Source organism: Rhincodon typus, chromosome 10 (genome assembly GCF_021869965.1).
Source record: "Rhincodon typus isolate 14 chromosome 10, sRhiTyp1.1, whole genome shotgun sequence".
NCBI lineage: Eukaryota > Metazoa > Chordata > Chondrichthyes > Orectolobiformes > Rhincodontidae > Rhincodon > Rhincodon typus.
In genome coordinates this window covers 59,709,089-59,731,293 of record NC_063341.1, presented here as the reverse complement: position 1 = coordinate 59,731,293, position 22,205 = coordinate 59,709,089, and the positions used below count along the sequence as shown (strand labels likewise).

Below are 22,205 nucleotides of genomic sequence, written 5' to 3'. Positions count from 1 at the left end.
CCTTCGCTCGATTCGCCCAATGGAGATGGGTGCTTTGGTTTGAGCGGACGAATGGGAACGCGCGGTTTGGTGGGGCGGTTGGCGGCTTGGATTTAAATCCAGAGGCAACGGCGTGCAGCCATTTTGAGCGGAGAACTGAGATTTGAGAACAAAAGGTACTGATCCGGGCCTGAGGAAACGGTGAGACTCCCCTCGCAACCCTGACTTTAATTTTGCTTTGTCTTATTCTGAAGCTCAAGTTGGGCTGAGTTTTACCGGCAGATCCTATTGAGGATTTTATAGTCACCCAGAGACTGGTGGGTATCGGGAGCTCTCTGCGTGTAGGAATAGCAGGGATGTGAATCCCCAGGACGTTTGAGAGGTCTGTAATCGTGCCCTTGAAACGCCAGAGCTTATAAGGTTACAAGAGGGTGGCTCTAGCAATGTCCTTGCCTCTGGCCCAGAAGGGCTGGGTTCAAGTTCACCATCAAATCTACAAGGCTGTAAACCTCAAAATTGGGTTAGAATAGAATTGATGACCAGCAGGCCGATGGGCTGGAGGGCCTTTTGAGTTGTAAAAACTGTGATCCTGAATTTACGTGAAACTGCTATTGTGCACATGTGGTGGTTAACTGTCAACAGGGCTATTAATCTGATACTTGTAACAGTCACCACTGTCAATTGGCGTCATTACCAATGCAAAACATGAACAGTTCTCCACTTGGTACCTGTTGACTCCAGTTTTGTGAGGGTACTTGGTGCCACTTGTATTAATTATTGCCTTGATTTCAAAGACTGTTACTTTATCTCTGGCGTTCAGTTCTTTTTATCTTTGTTTGGACTGAGGCTGTAATGAGGTCAGGAGCTGAGTGGCCCTGGCAAAACCCAAACTTTGCCTAAGACAAAAGGACATAAGTTTAAGATGAGTAAGTGGTTTAGAGGAAATCTGGATGTTTTCACCCAGGGGTAGTAGAAATATGGGACATGCTACCTGAGAGGGTGGTGGAGGCAAATATCCTTGAAACATTTAGCATTATGCACTTAATATGCCAGTGCATAGGCTGTGGACTAAGTACAGGTAAATTGGATTAATGTAGTTTGGTGTCTGTTGACCAGACTAGATATGGGTCAAAGGGCCTGTTTCCATGCTATATGACTCTATAACCCAAGTGTATTAAACATGGAATTCCTGTTTCATTTGGGGGTGGGCAGCAGATTGTTTCATGTGAATACCATGACAGGTGGCACAGAGTGCGTATGTCTATCATGACCCAATGGCTTGGAAGGCAAGTGTTGCCAGAAGTGTGAATAATGGGGGTAAACTGCTTTTGAGATAAGGTCCATGGTGGCTGGAAGGCTTAAATGACTGACAGTTATCTAAATATGTATCAAATGAAATTTGAGGCTAGGCTAAATTGTGGTTGGCTTCCTCCTGACCTATTTTTAATGTGTCTGCACTTCACAGAAGGTGTGAAGAATGTCTCAATTTGTTTTTGAGAGTGACATCAACAACCTTCTGAAGTTGGATGCTCCCATAACAAATGGGCCACTAGCTAGATGGCAGCGGAAAGCAAAGGAAAACAATAGTGTTTCTGGGTCAATGTCAACTTCTGCTAATACCAGTGGTCTATCACCAATGAAAACAAGAAATCGATCACTTAATGCATCCATGGTGGTGACACCCAGCAAAACACCAGGTAACTTTTAAAACTTTCTATTTGCTGCATCAAGATTGCTCTAGTTTCTACTGTTCATCTCAACATTTTAGTGTTCATTGGACTTTAGACCTTTTTTAAAACTTCCACGTTGTTGCACACCAAATTCTGAGTATACAGGGGTAGAGAAATAGACAATAGAGATATAGTTCCTCCTCAGCTTGGATTTCTACTGGAAAATGCCCCACTCCTACAGGTAATAGTTGTAATGCTTGGTAATCTTTGACTTCAGCCAATTTGATTTCATGTCATGTTTTCCTGAGTGTATCCTATGTTACTTGTGCAGTATTCTGAAGTACAGCAGATGTTCGTACCTACAAAGGATTGTTTCTTATGTGCCTTATTTCATCCTTGACCACCACCTACGATAGGTGATGAAATTTACAAAGCATTACAGTAAACTCAAAAACAACTTTTCAGAAAAATGTTGTCTGATGTGTAACATCAATCTAAGTTAAAGACTGGCAGGATAGGAATTGCCCTCTGCAGATGGCACCAAGTGAATATTTCTGCCCTGCTGCCTGTGCTGACTTGTCAGGTTACCTTCAAGTCAATGTTGTGGGCAATGGTCAGTTAAATTGCCACCATTCATTAAGTCATGAATATAAAACTCATCTTAGTAATGACAGATGCTAAATAGTGTGTTTCTTTTAAGTTTGGTTCCCTCATTGTGTTGGGGAAAGAAATCTCCCATATTGAGAACATAGAACATTACAGCGCAGTACAGGTCCTTTGGCCCTCGATGGTTTCACAGGTCGGTGCAACAATCTGAAACCCATCTAACCTACACTATTCCATTATCATCCATATGTTTATCCAATGACCATTTAAATGACCTTAAAGTTGGCGAGTCTACTACTGTTGCAGGCAGGGCATTCCACACCCTTACTACTGAGTAAAGAATCTACCTCTGACATCTGTCCTATATCTATCACCCCTCAATTTAAAGCTATGTCCCCTCGTGCTAGCCATCACCATCCGAGGAAAAAGGCTCTCGCTGTCCACCCTATCTAATCCTCTGATCATCTTTGTATGTCTCTATTAAGTCACCTCTTAACCTTCTTCTCTCTAACGAAAACAGCCTCAAGTCCCTCAGCCTTTCCTCATAAGACCTTCCCTCCATACCAGGCAACATCCTGGCAAATCTCCTCTGCACCCTTTCCAATGCTTTCACATCCTTCCTATAATGCTGCGACCAGAACTGTACGCAATACTCCAAGTGCGGCCGCACCAGAGTTTTGTACAGCTGCAACATGACCTCATGGCTCCGAAACTCAATCCCTCTACCAATAAAACCTAACGCACCATACGCCTTCTTAACAACCCTATCAACCTGGGTGGCAACTTTCAGTGATCTATGCACATGGACACCGCTCATCCATACTACCAAGAATCTTACCATTAGCCCAGTACTCTGTATTCCTGTTACTCCTTCCAAAGTGAATCACCTCACACTTTTCTGCATTAAACTCCATTTGCCACCTCTCAGCCCAGCTCTGCAGCTTATCTATATCCCTCTGTAACCTGCAAAATCCTTCCGCACTATCCACAACTCCACCGTCTTTAGTGTCATCCGCAAATTTACTAATCCATCCTTCTATGCCCTCATCCAGGTCATTTATAAAAATGACAAACAGCAGTGGCCCCAAAACAGATCCTTGCGGTACACCACTAGTAACTGAACTCCAGGATGAACATTTCCCATCGACCACCACCCTCTGTCTTCTTACAGTTAGCTCATTTCTGATCCAAACCGCTAAATCACCCTCAATCCCATGCCTCCATATTTTCTGCAATAGCCTACCGTGGGGAACCTTATCAAATGCTTTACTGAAATCCATATACACCACACCAACCGCTTTACCCTCATCCACTTCTTTGGTCACCTTCTCAAAGAACTCAATAAGGTTTGTGAGGCACGACCTATCCTTCACAAAACCGTGTTGACTATCCCTAATCAAATTATTCCTTTCGAGATGATGATCCTTTCCAACACTTGACCCACAACTGAAGTAAGGCTCACTGGTCTATAATTACCAGGGTTGTCTCTACTCCCCTTCTTGAACAAGAGGACAACATTTGCTATCCTCCAGTCTCCTGGCACTATTCCTGTAGACAGTGACGACATAAAGATCAAAGCCAAAGGCTCTGCAATCTCCTCCCTAGCTTCCCAGAGAATCCTAGGATAAATCCCATCCGGCCCAGGGGACTTATCTATTTTCACACCTTCCAGAATTGCTAACACCTCTTCCTTATGAACCTCAATCCTGTCTAGTCTAATAGCCTGTATCTCAGTATTCTCCTCGACAACATTGTCTTTTTCCTGTGTGAATACTGACGAAAAATATTCATTTAGCACCTCTCCTATCTCTTCGGACTCCACGCACAACTTCCCACTACTGTCCTTGACTGGCCCCAATCTTACTCTAGTCATTCTTTTATTCCTGACATACCTATAGAAAGCTTTAGGGTTTTCCTTGATCCTACCTGCTGAAGACTTCTCATGTCCCCTCCTGGCTCTTCTTAGCTCTCTCTTTAGGTCCTTCCTGGCTAACTTGTAACTCTCAAGCGCCCTCACTGAGCCTTCATGCCTCATCTCTACATAAGCCTCCTTCCTCTTGACAAGAGATTCAACTTCTTTAGTAAACCACGGTTCCCTTGCTCGACCACTCCCTGCCTGACAGGTACATACTTATCAAGGACACGTAGTAGCTGTTCCTTGAACAAGCTCCACATTTCAATTGTGCCCAGCCCCTGCAGTTTTCTTCTCTATCCTATGCATCCTAAATCTTGCCTAATCGCCTCATAATTGCCTTTCCCCCAACTATAACTCTTGCCCTGTGGTATATACCTGTCCCTTTCCATTGCTAAATTAAACGTAACCAAGTTGTGGTCACTACCACCAAAGTGTTCACCTACCTCCAAATCTAACACCTGGCCTGGTTCGTTACCGAGTACCAAATCCAATGTGGCCTTGCTTCTTGTTGGCCTATCTACATACTGTCAGGAAACCCTCCTGCACATATTGGACAAAAACTGACCCATCTAAAGTACTCAAACTGTAGCGTTTTCAGTCAATATTTGGAAAGTTAAAGTCCCCCATAACAACTACCCTGTTACTTTCGCTCCTATCCAGAATCATCTTTGCAATCCTTTCCTCTACATCTCTGGAACCTTTCGGAGGCCTATAGAAAACTCCCAACAGGGTGACCTCTCCTTTCCTGTTTCTAACCTCAGCCCATACTACCTCAGTAGACGAGTCCTCGTCAAACGTCCTTTCTGCCACCGTAATACTGTCCTTGACTAACAATGCCACACCTCCCCCTCTTTTACCACCTTCCCTGATCTATCTGAAACATCTAAACCCTGGAACCTGCAACAACCATTCCTGTCCCTACTCTATCCATGTCTCCGAAGTGGCCGCAACATCGAAGTCCCAGGTACCAACCCATGCTGCAAGTTCACCCACCTTATTCCGGATGCTCCTGGCGTTGAAGTAGACACACTTCAAACCACCTTCCTGCCTGCCGGTACACTCCTGCGACCTTGAAACCTTATTCATGACCTCACTACTCTCAACCTCCTGTACACTGGAGCTACAATTCAGGTCCCCATCCCCCTGCTGAATTAGTTTAAACCCTCCCAAAGAGCATTAGCAAATTTCCCCCCCAGGATATTGGTACCCCTCTGGTTCAGGTGTAGACCATCCTGTTTGTAGAGGTCCCACCTACCCCAGAATGAGCCCCAATTATCCAGGTATCTGAATCCCTCCCTCCTGCACCATCCCTGTAGCCACGTGTTCAACTGCTCTCTCTCCCTATTCCTCGCCTCGCTAGCACATGGCACGGGTAACAAACCAGAGATGATAACTGTTTGTTCTAGCTCTAAGCTTCCACCCTAGCTCTTTGAATTTCTGCCTTACATCCCCATCCCCCTTTTCATACCTATGTCGTTGGTGCCTATGTGGACCACGACTTGGGGCTGCTCCCCCTCCCCCTTAAGGATCCCGAAAACATGATCCGCGACATCACGGACCCTGGCACCTGGGAGGCAACACCCCAACCGCAAGTCTGTCTCATTCCCACAGAATCTCCTATCTGTCCCCCTAACTATGGAGTCCCCAATGACTAATGCTGTCGTCCTCTCTCTTCTCCCCCCCCCCCCCCCCCCCCCCTGCCCCAACCTTCCCTTCTGAGCAACAGGGACAGACTCTGTGCCAGAGACCTGTACCCCATGGCTTACCCCTGGTAAGCCGTTTCCCTCCACCCCTACAGTATCCAAAACGGTATACTTGTTGTGGGGAACGGCCACAGGGGACCCCTGCACTGTCTGCCTGTTCCCTTTCCGTCCCCTGATTGTAACCCATCTACCTTTTTTTCTGTACCTGAGGTGTGACTACCTCCCTGTAACTCCTCTCAATTACCCCCTCAGCCTCCAAATTGATCCGATAATATATTTGCTTATCTGTCCTACGTGATACTCCAGCCCCAAAACTGTGGCTGATTCCTAACTGACACCTAAAAACGGTGCAGCAAGCCACTCAATTCAAGAGCATTTGGGGGTGGGCAGACTGTTTCATGTGAATACCATGATAGGTGGCACAGAGTGCATATGTCTATCGTGACCCAACAGCGTGGGAGGAAAGTGTTGCTACAAGTGGGGGTAAATGGCTTTTGAGGTAAGGTCCATGGTGGCTGGAATGCTTCCCTGATCTTGCACATGCGCATATGACAAGGTACTGTTATCACCATACACTTAAACGCTTACTGCATCACATCTATCTGCATGATGGCCATATTGTTTGGTATGATCAGAGCACACTCGTCCCTGAGCTTTCCCCAATGATGGCCAAAATCCCATAAGAATAGAGAAGCAAATAACATGAGCACCATAACCCTTGATTTCCTCATCACTTGAATATATTCATCAACCTGGTTTCCACTGCTGTCTGGGAAAGGAAGTTCCAGAGACCAAAAACCCTTTGCAAGATGGACTACTTCTTGTGTAAGTCTATCTCCTAGTTCCCAAGCATCCATTTTATTAGATTCTTCAGGGTCTTGTATCTTTCAATAAGATCACTTGACTTCTAAGCTCCACACTGATCAACCTTTCATCAAAGGCTAACATCTTGATGCCAGGTCAAATGAATTTTCCCTGAGCTGCTTGTAATGCAATTTCTTAAGAGCAAAGCTGTACACAGGGCCTACATTTCATTAAGGCCCTTTACAGCTGCAGTAGTAGTTTACCAACTCAGTGTATTGCATGCTGAGTTCATCCAATCCTGTCACTGTTTTCCAAGTACTCTGCTATTAATCTTTTGTAATGGACTCCAGCATTTTCCCCACTACTAATATCAGACTAGCCAGTTTATAATTCCCTGTTCACTATCTTTTTAAATGGTGGTGTTACTTTCACTGCCTTTCAATCCATAGGAATTGTTCCAGAATCTAGAATCTTTGAAAGATGACTGCCAATACATCTGTTATTCCTAGGGCCACCTTTCTCATTTTATTTTTGTGCCAGACAGGAATTAACAATTGTACACATTCTTTACATGCATACACATTCTTTAAATATTTGCTATTGCCTATCCACTGTCATCACCTCATACCATGGTAATTTTTTTAGATTCAGGATCCTGGTCTCAGAATCAACTGTCATTCTCCAGCTTAATGAATGCCATCTTTGTGGTCACTCTCCCAAGGGGAATTGTACAGCTACATTGCCAAATATTCCTTTCTAATGGCACAATGGCTTGTTGTCTAGTTGGCTCCTGGATGAATTGGTCTAGAGACCATTCTGTACATAGCCTTTTTTTAAAAAGGCGTAATATCAGGATTTGGGGTGTAACCTAAATTCCTCCAGGAATTCCTTTTCTACAGCATTGTTACAGATTTGATTTGTCTGTCTATGTTCAGATTAAAGTTGCCTATATTTATAGCTGTACTTTGATTACTTGTCTCCAGGTTTCTATTTAATGCTTCCTGTAACCTTACCACTACACTTTTGGGGCTATTTACAACCCTCCTATTATTTTTCTGCCCCTTAATGTTTCTAAGCTCTACCCATACAGATTCCACTTTACTAGAGCTAATATCCTTCATTATTGTGTTACTGTTCTCCTTAACCAGCAATGCCACCACACCTCCCTTTCCTCTCTGTCCTTAAAACAAATAAGCCATAATATTCACTACCTATCCCTGGTCATCCTGCATCCACAGCTGTAATCCCAGCTATCATCTCTGTTTGTCTTTGTGCAACTAGATCACTTTGAATCTGCTGTGCATTAAGATTATTTTTTCAGCTTTATATTTCTAACATTTTAGACTAGTTTATTGTTTGCACTGTGGCCCTGCTTGGTTCTTGCTCTTTACACTCAGCCAATCATTTTCTCTTTCTCTTTCTGTTTTGCCCTTTTTTCCCCTCCTTTGTCTGCCAGTATGGGTTACCACCTGCCCACTTCTCCCATCCCTGACATTTTAATTTAACCCATCCCAGACTACACCAGCAAATACACTCTATCACTTCCAGTCCTGCCCGAATACAACTTGTTCAGATTGTACTGATGCCACCTCCCTCAGAACTGATACCAGGAATCTGAATCCTTCACCCACCCCCCTCCACCCTCCACCCCCCACCCCCCACCCCAGCACTGTTTCCAGCCACACAATCATCTGATACATCCTGCTTTTTCCACTTTGACCTTGATGCTTAGCAATCCCGAGATCATCATCTACCTTTGAAAACCTACTGTTTAAACTGCTTCCCAATTCCCCATACTCCTTTTTAGGATCTTGTCCCTTCTTCCACTGTCTTTCTCCACTCCACCTCTTCCCGCCTCCCCCAACCCCAAAAAAAAACATGTTGTCCTTTAGCTGTTCCAAACCATGTTTGATCCTTGACCCTAGTACCTGGGAGGCAATGTACCAACCTGGAGTCTTGTTTGTAGTCACAAATGTCTACCAATTCCCCTTGTGATTGAATCTCCTATTGCTATAACCTTCCTACACTTATTTCTCCTCTGTACAGCAAAACCAACACATGGCTGTTGCTGCTTTCCTCAACAATTTCCTAGGTGGTATATCCATTGCAGGGGAATGCCCATCATTGACTCCTGCATTGCTTGCCTAATCCTGTATTGTTGCCTTGTGGTCGTCCATTTCCCTCCCTGTCACCTTAATCTGTGAAGTGACCATCTCTGTGCTATTGACAATACTCTTGGCCTCCTGAAACTTGGGCATCCAGGAGCTGCAGTATGTAGAGCAGGAAGAGCACACAATGGTCTTGTGCTCTTCTTCCATAAACTATTTCTGTTAAGCCTTGGATTACCCCTAAAATCAAATATTAATTGCTATAGGGCTCTTCTCTGGACCAGTGCACTATTGCCCTTGCATATGCCATCCAAAATAAAACTTGACAAACTATGTGCAAATAAACATGATACAAGTACTGACCATACACACTCGGTCAGCTGCTTCTCTTGCCCTGCTTCACTTTTTGACACTTCCCAGACAGCATTGCAGTGAAGCAGACTGCAGGGCACTCTTCTCCATTGTCTCCTATTAATCCATTATCTTTCCATGTTAGTCCCTTCAGCCATGTTGGTGATTGTTGTGATAATTGAAATGGCTCTGAAAGAATGAAAGCTGCAACAATGGTCATTTATATCACACTTTTTGTTTACAGGAAAAACAAAAACTCCCAAATCTTCGAAATGTTCTCGTGTTCAAGGGACTCCGTCAAAAGCAGGTGGTGATCGTTACATTCCAATCCGTAATGCAGCACAAATGGAGGTAGCACATTTCTTGATCTCTAAAGAAAACGAGCAAGAAAATGAATCTCCAACCAAGAAAGTGAGTACAAAAGATTAACTTAACAGTAACAAATTTGATTTCAAAACAATTCAACAAACTATTGTGATGCTTCATAATTTATGATTGTAAAACTGATCAATGAATGCTTGATATAATTGTATCCTGTTGCTCTTGTTTGTGCTTTGATGCTATTTGAAAGCAGATTGGATGTAGATGCTTTCACTAGGCCCATCTGGTATGAGGAATAACAGATTGTATAGACCAGTGTAAAAATCTTAAACTAAATTGTATCTAGGTTACTCGTGGAGCCTGTTTCAATGCTGCGAAAACTCTGGCTCATTGCATTGACGCTTGTCATCAACTATCTTGCCTATTCTAGCACATGGCCTGTAGCCCTTTTGCTATGGCATTTACTACTTGTCTTGAGGGTTTTTGTCTTTTTTAAGGCAGTGTGTGTCCTTCGGGGTGAAAAGTTCTTTCCTCAAATCCCCTCTAAACCACCTTTTTTTTATTTAAAACCCCAAAACTCCTCCCTCTGGTAAGGAGGAAAGATCCCCTCTGTCTGCCCTGTCTATGGCCCCTAGAACTTTGTACATTTTCGATTCCTCCTTCCCTTACACAATCCCCTTCCTCACCCCACCAGCTTTCTCAGTTCTAAGCACAATACTCCCACCCTGTCATGTCTGTTCAGCTGAATTGCTCCAGGCCAGGGTATGTCCTGGTGATTCTCTTCTGCACTCTCTAGTGCAGTCATTATCTTTCCTAAGTTGTGGTCACCACAACTGCATTGAGTACTCCAGCTATGGTATAACTAATAGACCTATACAGTTCCATTGTCTTCTTGCTCTTGCATTGAACTCTGACTAATAAAGGCAAATATTCCATATACTGCCTTAGCCATCTTAACTATGTCTTTCAAGGGTCAGTGAACATATTAGTGTCCCTCTAATCCTATTTCCTGGAGTCTTGCCAGTTGATGTGTAATCCCTTGCTTTGATGATCATCATCTCAAAGTGCATTGCCCTTCTCTTCAATGTTGCATTTCATTTGTAACTATTCAGCCTGTCAGTTATGTCCTGTAGCCTAAGGTGTTCCTCCTCGCTACTTACCACACCACTGTCTGTGGTCTTACTGATCATAGTTTCTACACATGTATAGATTATTAACTTGTACTGCAAACAGGTACCAGGACCAAATCTGAACCGTCTCTTAACCTTCAAACTTCAGCCTCTGCTTCCTGACACTAAGCCAGTTTTGGATCCAATTTGTCCCTACATTGGTTCGTGAAATAGATTATGGTATCTTTTCTCCAGGAGCAACAGAAGACCTGGTCCATGAACTTGAATGGTTATGATGTTCAGCAGGCAAAAGTTCTACGTATGAGTGGGAAACCTCTATCTGCGCCAGAAGGTATTTTAATTTTGTTTTCATTTTAGAATATTTAACAAGTATTTAGGAATATTTGCCTAGATCGGAAATTTGATAGTAACAAATGAGTCCAGCAAGCTGATGTTGAAAGTGAAAATGAGGTGAAGCATGACTGAGGATTGAAATTGTGGTCATCTGAAATGCCAATTGAGTTCAGATTATGAAGTATAATCATGAGGTTTTCATAAGTTGAGAGTTGATATGCAAGCAGTGAAGTAACTTCTGGCTATTCCTCTAAATGGAAGCTTTTCAGTCCATCCCTATCAATTTCTCAATCCCTTTGGAGCCACCTTTTTCACTAGCAGATGAGGGATCTGGCACAATCTGGAGAGAATTATGGTCTGACGTTTATCAGAATTGCATAAGGTTGTCCAGTGATGGATTTAATGACTAGATAGCAAAGGTCTATCATACTTGAGACTGAAGGTTCTACAAATCAGTTATACAATCTGTTTGGTCTCCAAGAATTAAGTACAAGTGTGTTACTAATGTCAAAAACTTCAATGTAAAAAGGAAGGTTCTGTACTTGTGTGGAATATTGGCATGGTAGGAGATTCGTGGATGATGGTATACCAGGGTGCTGAAGTTGCAGCCCTGAGAAGGGAAGAATGTTTACTGCTATCACGCTGAAGTAACAAAAAGCAGAAGATGGATTAAATTTTGAATGGAGGCTTGTGGCATAGAATGACAAACGAGAAGCATTAATGATTCAGGTTGTGCAGAGAATGGGTGGGAGTAGATGTGCATGATACAGTGGACACAGTTGGGGTCTAAGAAACATGATATTGAGAAGGAGGATTCTTAAATAGAGAGAATAACAGAAGTACTAATAGTGCCAAAGTATGTACTAGACTTTCTTCCTGATAATACAGTAGTAATAAACATTTAGACACCCTCTTATGGAATTTAAGTTATGAGAAAGGTATGTTCATCCAGTCGAAGACAACTGTTACTATGCAATTGCAAATGGCACTCTTGCTGATGACACTGCTGAGCTTTTGAGTAGTCTGAGGTTGATCTATTTGGGTACAATAGTTTGAGATCAAAAATGAAGCTGCTGGCTTTGGTTTCCATGATGTAAATATCTGCTCATCCAATGGTGAATGTCAGCCTAGCAATTCAAAGATAATGTAGAACTGGATTGGGTGTCATTGTGTGCAAAGTGATTCTTCTGAATGATGTGGAGTCAGTCTGAGTGGGAAGGATGCAAGTAGATAAAACTTGAATTGCATGCATAGAATCTGGCAAGGGCAGTCCACCCCCATCTGAACAGTGGTGAGCATTGAAGTAAATGTTGTCAAGCGGCAAAGACTGCCAATAGATCAGGAGGGGTGTGGTGAGATATCTATGACAAAAAAGATTCCGCTTGCAATTAAATGTTGTTTTGAAGTAAAAACTGAATTAAGGGAGATTTGAGCTTTGCATGTCCTGAAATGAGGGGCAACATCTTCAGGCAGGTTAGAAGTGGGGTAGTGGTGTACATAGTGTGAAGGGGTCATTAAAGATCTCAAGTTTATTTATCCAAGTAATGATTGTCACCTTGAGGTCTAAATGTCACAGTTGGATTTCTCACCTGGAATAATACATTCTTGGTCTTGATAACTTTCTTAGCACCCAGATTCAAATATTAGCAATTGTTAAAGGCAAGGATTTTAAATCTCCATCAAATATCAATCTCTTCCAAATGCCAAATTCCTGTGACTTGAAATACTGACTAGGTGAATTCCATGTCCATAGATGGCTACCATTTTCTGAGCTTTCAACTTGCAAATTGTTATTGGACTTCTCGGGTATGAGGCTACCCATTGTTTTGCAGTGCTGAGTCTATGGAGAGAAACAAAGTAACCCTTTGGTTTAAAAAGTAATTAGGGACTGAATATATGCAAGTGGTCAAATGACATTTGGTATAGTTTTTAACATGAGCATTAAAAATAGCTTGAGCTTGCTACATTTCTAATTAGGAAATGTGGGATGAGCAAGGGAGTATTGCATAATTGGGACTTTTGGGATGGTGAGATGAACAGGGTCAGTGTCATGCAAGAATCTTCTTCCTAGAAGACTGGTCTAAAGTAGATATCAGTCTTTTAGTGCCTACTATTCTGGATGTTTTACATGCATTCTTGTCCTGAGAGCAACATTTTTAAGGAAAAAGTGGCTAGTATATTTTTTGGTCTTCTCCATTTTTCTAACTGCAATTTCTCCATCTACATGCTTGTTTTGGCTATTCCTCTAGACCCAAGTCAGTAACTTGCTTTTCTCTTCCTCTCTACCATAACCTGCCTTTGTTTAACAACTTTGACAATGCAGCTAGAATGCTAGGGGTAATTAACATAACCATTCTAATTGAATAATTGGTTCCATTTTAAATATACTGGAAGCTGTTCTTGTAAGGAGCTTCCCAACTTGCCCTTTCTGACTTCAGTGTTAACTGTAGAGTTTATCAATGCTCTGGTTTAAGCAAAAAAACTGTATTTAAATTTTGTGTACTCTGGGTCATCCTTATTTTGGAGCGGAGAGGAGATTGTGAGCAGCTCATCCAGGAATTAATCTCTGGTTGTGCTCAATGTTCTCGTGGGGGTAATTTTAACATCCAGTTAGTTTATTTGGAGTGTTTTGTGGGTGTAGTTAATGTAAAATGGGGTGGGTGGGTAAGGGTACTTGTTAGGGCTGAACTTGCCCAATACTGTAAAATAACAGTGCAGAGGATTAAATAGTTCAATTTTGGAATTGGCTGTTTCTACTAAAGTACTACTAGTTAGCTATTCCTAGAATCCTTCTGTTCTGTGGTTTTTTCAGCTGGAATCCCATCCATTGGGTAGGGAGGCCCTCCACTCATGTCCTGTGGTTTTAGTTTGTCCTTGTTTTCCAGGTTACCAGAATAATCTGAAGGTTCTGTACAGTCAGTCAACAACACCAAGCTCCACCAAGAAGTCCACTCGGTACATTCCCTCAATGCCAGAGAGAATCTTGGATGCTCCAGAGATCAGGAATGATTACTGTAAGTTATGAAGTAGAAACATTATTTTGGCATGCAGAAGTGAGGAAATACCTGGTTTCCATAATCTTGCCTAATTTATCTTTCAATTTTGTGCAATAACATTGATTTTTATATAAAGTAGAATTAAGTCTTTCTTTTTCTGCATTGCGTTGGTTTTCTTTGCTTTCCCTCCTTTCTTCTTTCCTAACACCTGTGCCCATTCCACCTTTCAGACCTAAATCTGATTGATTGGAGCTCACTGAATTACTTGGCTGTGGGCCTTGGAAATAATGTATATCTCTGGCATGCTGAATCCGGTCAAATCTTATTGCTTGTGCAATTGGAGGGTCAGGAGGATTACATTGCTTCTGTGTCATGGATAAAAGAAGGCAACTATCTGGCAGTTGGAACAAGGAATGGAGAAGTTCAGGTAGGAACAGTGATAGGTTTTACTTGGTAGATGAAGCAACTACTGTAATCTATCTAAAAGCATCTGAATTGTCAATGTTTAATCTTGTTTTGATCTCTCTTCTATACTATCTAGCCACTATACTTGTAGATATTAATTATACTGAAGTTAGATTTGCTTCATATTCTCACCAGAAAAATAATTTGATTATAACTGACGTTAACATCAATGATCTGTTAAAATCTAAGATGGCTTACTTTCTACAATGCTTCGTAGCAGATGCATTTGGTTTTTAGCCAGCACAAAATGAAGATACCTGTTCTGGTGCTTGTGGAGATCAGTAAACTGAAGCAACAAGTTCACTGAATGTACTCCCAAGAAGACATTGCTGACAGAATTTGCTTTTGTAGCTTTTACTTTAATTAAAACTGGAAACAAAGCAAATTAAAATGCAACATGAGGATTACACTTGAAATAAATATACTTTAACAAATCAAAGATGCATCTTTCACAAGCACCCATATCAGTTCCAAAACTGTAACTACACAATTCCACAATAAGCTACTTTTTTACTAATGCAGGGTCAGTCAGGAATCCTATCAAATAACATTTATCAGCCAAGTACCTTCATTCCTGGTATGACTGTCCTGTTGTATTGCTTTCCAGAGTTGCTTTTCAACTTACTAACCAATGACCCTGGTTAAGTTTAGCCACTTCTAGAAACATACCCTGCAATTTCTCAGGTTTTCAGATAACAACATATGATGAAAAAAAAGTCGGTCTGGTACATCTGTAGTAAGTAGCAGTGCAAGCTGAATATGGCTCTTCTTTCGAACTGAATTCCAGATTTCAAGAATTTAGATCTCTTTAGCAAGCACTTTCCTGTCTGCTGAACAGAAACAGACCTCCTAAGTGATTTGCTACTTGCAAGAGATGTGTTCCCCTTTGTTTTCTATCTACTCCGTGCTGATTTGCCTTTACCCTCCTGCCTTTGTTTAATTTAATTTGTGGCTAGAGACAAACTGATGGTGTGGAACAAAGTGCAGCACAGGAACAGATCCTTTTTTGTTCCATATCTGTGCTGACTATGCTGCCGTTCAAAACTAATCCCAATTGCCTGTACATGGTTGGTATCCCTGCCCCTGCCTGTCTGTCAATGCCGCTTAAACTTTTTGCTAACATGTCTGATTCAACGCCACCACCCCCCTACCCTAGCCCCTCCCCAACCTCAGCAGTGCATTTCAGGCAGCTAGTACTTTTTTGTTTTAAAAAAAGTCCCTCTCGTGCTCCCCTGTAAGCCCACCACCAACAATGCACCCCCCGTCCCCCCAGCTGGAAACCCAATTTGACCTTTCCATCCAGGGGAAGACTCCAAGAGACAATTTTATGTATTTGACAGATCATCTCTCAGTCTCTCTGAAACTTGTGAAAACCACCCAACTTTATCCAACTGCCCCTTACAGCTAATACACTCCAGTTCAGGCAACATCCTAGTTAAATCCCTCTTGTACCCTCGAGCCTCAACATCCTTTGTGGTGTGGTGACTAAAACTGTACGCAGTATTCCAAATGTCACCTGAGTCTTGAACAGCTGCAACATGACCTTGCAACTTTCATGCTCCATGCCCTGACTGAAGGCAAGCATGCTGTATGCTGCCTTTATCAGCTTGTCCAGTTGTGTTGTCCTTTTCTGGGAGCTAGGGACCTGGACCCCAAGATTCCTCTACATCAAATGTTCCTAAGGTTCCTGCCATTTTATATACTTTCCTTTTGCATTGACTTCCCAAAATAAATCACCTTGCATTTCTCTGGATTAAACTCTGCTATTCTCTGATCAGCTTTCAATTGGTCTATATCCTGCTATATCCAGAGATCCTAACTGATCCTTGGAGAACTCTACTGGTCACAGTCTCCCAGTCAGGAAAAGACCCTCTACAACTACCCTGTTTTCTATGACCAAGCCAATTTTGTATCCAACTTGCAACTCCTCCGATTCAGTGCACCTCGATCATTTGGATCAGGCTACTATGAGGGACCTTTGTCAAATGCTTTAGTAATGGCCATGTAGGCAACATCCACTCCACTACCCTCTAATTATCTGTCACTTCCCCAAAACCATGCAATCAAATTTGGTACTTTAAAGTTCATTCTTCTCCAAATGCAAGCAAATCTTGTCCCAAGAGTCTTGCCCAGTGACTATTGTAATAACATCTCAACAGTTAGAAAAAAAAGTGGGTGGATGAAATTAATCAATTGGGAAAATTTAGTCATTTACTGGTGTTGATCGTAGATGAAAAATACCATGGCTGATTAGTCACTGGGGGAGACGTTCAGTTGTAAGAGCACTTCTGGCTATGAAAAATAGAGCCCTCTGCATTGATGTGTAGTTTCCAGTACACAGGTGGATGCTACACTGACTATTCAAACTTTATTGTCAGCATTTAACAAATGTCCAAGAATGTCGTCATATGTAATGTTGTAAGCAAGTTTCCCTTCAGAATAGGTGACAGCCATTCTCTGCCTCATTTCTCAGGGCATTGCCTTGAAACAACCTGACTTGTTCAATTTAAAAAGCTAGGCTGTTAATTGCCTTGGTGTGTTTTCTGTAACAATGCCTCTACCAATCAGAATCCACTTGCGAACCAATCCACACTCCTCTCAAAGTAGTATAAATGCTAGTTTTCCTTTTGGTGTTGTGATTTGTCCTGATGAATGCAAGACAAAAATATTCCATGTTGCCTTTTTTTAGCAATAAAAACTTGCTTTCAAAAATTCATAATTTTATTCTGCAAACTAAAAAGCAATTGTATTTTTTACCATACTGCTGAGGTTACAATGATAAACTGCACTACTTCTATTCTCTTGTGGCTTTACAGTGTAATGCTGTGGACATTCATTCTAGGGTCTGAAGCTAGCTTTTGTGTATGATTTGCTAGTTTGCAGGTGTAGTTGTCTTGTTTTTGGACTCTGCAGTGTATACAATTTCTAATCCTGATTCTACAAACACTTTTTTGATTTAAGGTTTGGGATGTTGAGCGCCAGAAACGCCTAAGGAATATGGTGAGTCACACTGTACGAGTAGGAGCACTCAGTTGGAGCAGTTATATTCTATCCAGGTAAAAATATTCTAATAAGATACTGTGCAAAGCAGTTTTGAGTTCTAACTGCTTATTTTCTTTGTGTAATTCAGTATGTAGAAGTATGCATCTCTAACATTTTACAATCCCAACTTTCAGTGGTTCCAGAACAGGTCAAATCCACCACCATGATGTTCGTGTGGCAGAACATCATGTATCTACTCTGACTGGACACACTCAGGAGGTCTGTGGCTTAAAGTGGTCACCTGATGGGAGGTATCTTGCTAGTGGTGGGAATGACAACATACTGAATATCTGGCCTAGTGTTCCTGGGAATGATGCAGAGTGCTTACCGTTGCACACTTTCACACAGCACCAGGGTGCTGTTAAGGTAAATTTTTTTCAACTGGGTGAAAGCTTTAAGGTTGCAGTTTGATCTTTTCATAGGATTCAATTTCTAAAACACGTTTAGAAAATAAAAACTAGCTGTAGTGAATTAGTTTCAGTGGAAATTCTGGTCAGTATCAAATGTATAAATCTGAATGCATAGCAAGCTACCTACTGAGTTACTGTTCTATTGTAGCAGCATATGGAGCAAATTGACCTGAATTCTTTGTCTTGTCTCCATAGGTTATTCAGTGTTAATCTTAGCTTTGTTGACTAATTTGGACTTGTACCACATGTTTGGTGTTGAAGCAAGGTTTTAACTCCTAGCTGGAAAAGGAATTTTAGCTATCAAAATTAACCAATTTCGGTTGCATTATTGCGTAGTCACATTTAGTTTCATTAATCTTTACTTTGCATGTTCCTCAACCTAATGAATTTTATGGACCAGAATCTCCATCTGTATTTTTTTACACCTTTTTAAAAGGTAATACCTCATTCTCCACCTCCTGCAGGTAATTATGTAAACTAGGTTTTTCAATAGAAAATTTCTAAACTTTGTTGTCATAGTCAGATGTACAACACAAACAGGCCAACTTGGGAGACCAAAATTGCATGCAATATTCAAATATTCAATATTCTCCCTGTACAGCTGCAGCATGACCTCCCAACTCCTATACTGGATGCACTGACCAATTACAGCAACGTACCAAATGCCATCTTCACTTCCCTGTCTACCTTTTGCTCTATTTTCAAGGAACTATGAATCTCCACTTCAAGGTCTCTTTGTTCAGCAATACTCCCCAGGACCTTTATTAAGTGTATAAGACCTGCCCTGATATGCCTTTCCAAAATGCAGCACTCACATTTAACTAAATTAAACTCCAATTGCTGTCCATTGGCCCATCTGGTGAAGATCCCACTGTACTTGAGGTAACCTCCTTTGCTGTCCAATACACCTCCAATTTTGATGTCAGCTGCAAACTTACTAATCATATATAAATGATAAAGCAATGGATTTAGCTCTGATCCCTGTGGTACACCAGTGGTCCCAGGCCTGCAGTCTGAAAAGCAACCTTCCACTGCCACCCTCTGTCTTCTACTTCTTGTAATTGAGATCTACTTGCAAACATTGCTGGTTTTTGATCTTTTTAGGCAGTTGCCTGGTGTCCTTGGCAAGCAAGTATACTTGCAAGTGGTGGTGGTACCAGTGATCGGTTCATTCGTCTCTGGAATGCCAATACTGGATCTTGCTTGAATTCTGTAGATACACGGTCACAGGTTAGTTGTATTACTAAAGATAATGACATTTATTGTTGGATGGGAATTGAAGCTAGTGTTACCATGTAATCATGCATGTCCATTTTTAGACATTAAACTGGGCTGACATTTAATGTTGGTTCAAAAGTGGTTGAATAATGTCACACTTAATGTACACCAAGTGTGGTGATGACTGAGAGCTTGCAACTCTTTAAAGAAAAGACTTGCACAAATGCAAGGAAAAAGCAAATTGAGTGAAATAAATTAAAGGATTTAGGGTGTCCACAGAAAAACTTTGTGCTATCTAAGTGTGGTTTGGGGAGTATGGAATCATTAAAGACATAGGAATGATTATAATGGGATAATGTCAGTCCCAAATGTAATTTTTCTAATGCTCAGCTTTGGTATCTGTCATTTTGATCATGTCTAGGGTGATCAAGAAGTTGGCAAAATAAGTGATTTGGTACCATTTTCTGTTTTTAATAATGGAAGAACAGTACAAATGAATCCAAAAAACACAAGCTTGATGGATGTAATAATAGATTTTGTTTTAAATGGTAATCAGGAGCTTGACAACATCCAGAATTGGGTGTCAGTTGCAAAGCATCAAAGTGAGAAACTTCATATACATAAGATTCAACAATTTAACTCGATTATTAAATTAATGAACATTTTTTTGTTTAATGGGTGTGATCTTGTACAGAATCATGATTGCAAGGAAATCAAATCTGAGCTAAAATCATTATGACTTTGAAAGGGCAGGGAGGAAGAAAGAGGGTGGTGATTACCTCTTAGTATGAGGGAGTAAGTATGCTAGCAAGGATCTTTGATTGGAAGATGTAGAACCCATATGGTTGAAGTTGAGAAACCAGGAGATGATGATACTAATGGGAATAATCCGTAGGCCTGTTAGCAGTTTCTATACTGTAGAACAATAAACAGCATATGGCAGTACGTTAACCATGGGTGATCACAATCTTGTAGATTTGGGGGGAAAAGCAAATTGGCAGAGGTAGCCACAGAAGAATTCATTATATTTGGGACTGTCTCCTGGAACCATCTGTTTTAAATCCAACCAGGGATCAAGCTATTTTGAATCTTGTGGTGTGTAATGAGGCTAGTTTAATAATGGTCAGAAAAAGATTCCCTAGGGAACAAAATGGTACAATTTAGCCCTTATTCAAAAAGCATGCAGACAAAAACATTAAGTATAGGCTTGTTAGCTTAACACCTGCCATTGGGGGAAAATGTTAGTAATTTAAAGCACCTAATAGCAGAGCATTTAGAAGTGTGACATAATCAAACAGTCAACATGGTTTCATGAAGAAATCATGTCTAACACATCTGAATTCTTTTGAATAAGCTGTATAGGTAATGAGGAGCAAATAGATGTAATGTATTTAGGTTTTCCAGAAGGTGTTGTAAATGACACTTGTAGGGAGGGAGAACAACCAAAGATAGTCAGGTGGATGTGTGACCTCCAGCAAAGGTAGTGCAAGAGTCTCCTGTGGCTATCCCAATCAAACAAGTATGCTGATTTGGAAAATGTAGGGGGTGGTGGACTCTTAGGAATATAGCTCTGACAGCCAGAAGATACTTTAGATCTCACTTAGAATACTGAGCCGTTTTGGTCCGCTATCAAAGAAAATATACTGGCTCTGGAGGCAGTCCAAGAAAGATTGAGGTTGATCCTAGACCTGGAGGTATTTTCTTGAGGGTCTTGGTATCACTCTATTGAGTGAGCTGATCTGACCATTTGGCAGTTATGTTTTTTTCCTTTGACCATTTCAAATATAACCTTGCCCCTCGTTTTAATGTTGTCTTTTTAGGTCTGTTCCATAGTCTGGTCAACAGAATACAAAGAACTGGTGTCTGGTCATGGATTTTCACAAAATCAGTTGGTAATCTGGAAGTACCCAAGCTTGTCCAAAGTAGCTGAACTCAAAGGTGAAATATTCTTTCAAATGCTATATAAACGTTGTGTAACTTCTAGGAGAAGTTTAAATTTGTCTGGGACAACATTTTGTGCCTTTTTTTTGTCTTTCTTTGTATCAGCTAGATAACTGTTTTGTGGCTTTGTTATTGACTATATTCCACTACTGAGTTATGGATTTTTAATGATAAAATTTAAATTTTTTTGAGGCCTTGTCTTAAGTCTAATGCTTATATTATTGCCCTTGGGACTGCACATACAATAATGCTGTGACAAATTGTCACAATTGTTGAGTGAAGACTGTTCATACTTATCACTTCAATTAATCCTGCAAGCTAAATGTGCTAAGATTCAAACCTAAGTGAAGGTGAAGATTTCTTGTGGTCTATTTTTAAATGTGACTCCTGCTTGTACTTTCTACTTTACATTAAGACATGCCATGCGAGTTGACGTACATATTTTTTGGTTTCTCATTCAGGTCATCAAGCCCGTGTGCTGGACCTTGCTCTTAGCCCAGATGGAACTACAGTATGCTCTGTGGCTGCAGATGAAACAATCCGTATCTGGAAGTGTTTTGCTGTGGACCCAGCAAAAAAGAAAAAGATGGTAACTAATCAGTCCAGTGTACTGCATCATGGCATTCGATAAAGTATATTTGCTGCTGTAGAGAGGTGTGCAAAAGAAGTTTCACTCCAAGGAACCAAAACACCAGTTTTAAAACAGGAGTTTTGTAAATAAGTGTTAAACTATACAATTTGAAGGAAACCATTGTTTATCAAATTTTACATTATTTCAATCCTCTTAGCCATTTATTACAAATTCAGAATTATTTGCATGATGAATAGTGGATTTCTATCACTGGGTGGTATTTTCTTGTACATAAGTTTTTTTTATTTTTAAAAGTTGTATATAAACACCTCTATTTTAAAATTGTAAAGATTTTAATCTTTTTACTTTTTCAATAAACTTAGATGGCTTACACAAGCTTTTGAAATCTCTTTTCTATTCTAAACTAGTTTTTTGATAAGTGGATTTGCATTCTAAAGTTATGCCAAAGCAGTAATTACTCATTCTTGTTTACATGAGTCAGCTAAAACCTTGATTCTGGATTTAAATCAATAATTTAATGTCTAGGCAAACCTCAGTTCATTGCAAAAAAAAAAAAAAAAAAAAAAAAAATCAAATGATCATTCACTAAACTACTATTAACCTCTGTCGCAGATGCAGCCT

The 22,205-nt window shown here is 40.9% G+C and overlaps 1 protein-coding gene across 2 annotated transcripts; it reads left to right on the top strand.

Moving 5' to 3' along the window:
- The first annotated feature begins 72 nt into the window (after window positions 1–72).
- On the top strand, window positions 73–21,956 carry cdc20 (cell division cycle 20 homolog). Of its 2 annotated transcripts, none has more exons than XM_048602182.1 (11): window positions 73–155; window positions 1,445–1,676; window positions 9,381–9,547; window positions 10,822–10,918; window positions 13,806–13,934; window positions 14,147–14,343; window positions 17,343–17,437; window positions 17,558–17,789; window positions 18,938–19,063; window positions 20,872–20,989; window positions 21,454–21,889. In XM_048602182.1, the coding sequence occupies exons 2-11, from the start codon at window positions 1,457–1,459 to the stop codon at window positions 21,621–21,623; spliced, it is 1,551 nt and encodes a 516-aa protein (XP_048458139.1). In that variant the 5' UTR covers window positions 73–155; window positions 1,445–1,456; the 3' UTR covers window positions 21,624–21,889. The 2 variants fall into 2 exon arrangements, with proteins under 2 accessions (XP_048458139.1, XP_020383505.1); XM_020527916.2 differs by having other exon boundaries at window positions 86–180; window positions 21,454–21,956.
- The last annotated feature ends 249 nt before the right edge of the window (window positions 21,957–22,205 follow it).

Coding starts and splice junctions, on each gene's coding strand:
- cdc20 (XM_020527916.2), top strand. CDS start 1,457: ATGTCTCAATTTGTTTTTGAGAGTGACATCAACAACCTTCTGAAGTTG. Junction 1,677..9,380: donor GACACCCAGCAAAACACCAG/GTAACTTTTAAA, acceptor TTTTGTTTACAG/GAAAAACAAAAACTCCCAAA. Junction 13,935..14,146: donor AGAGATCAGGAATGATTACT/GTAAGTTATGAA, acceptor TCCACCTTTCAG/ACCTAAATCTGATTGATTGG.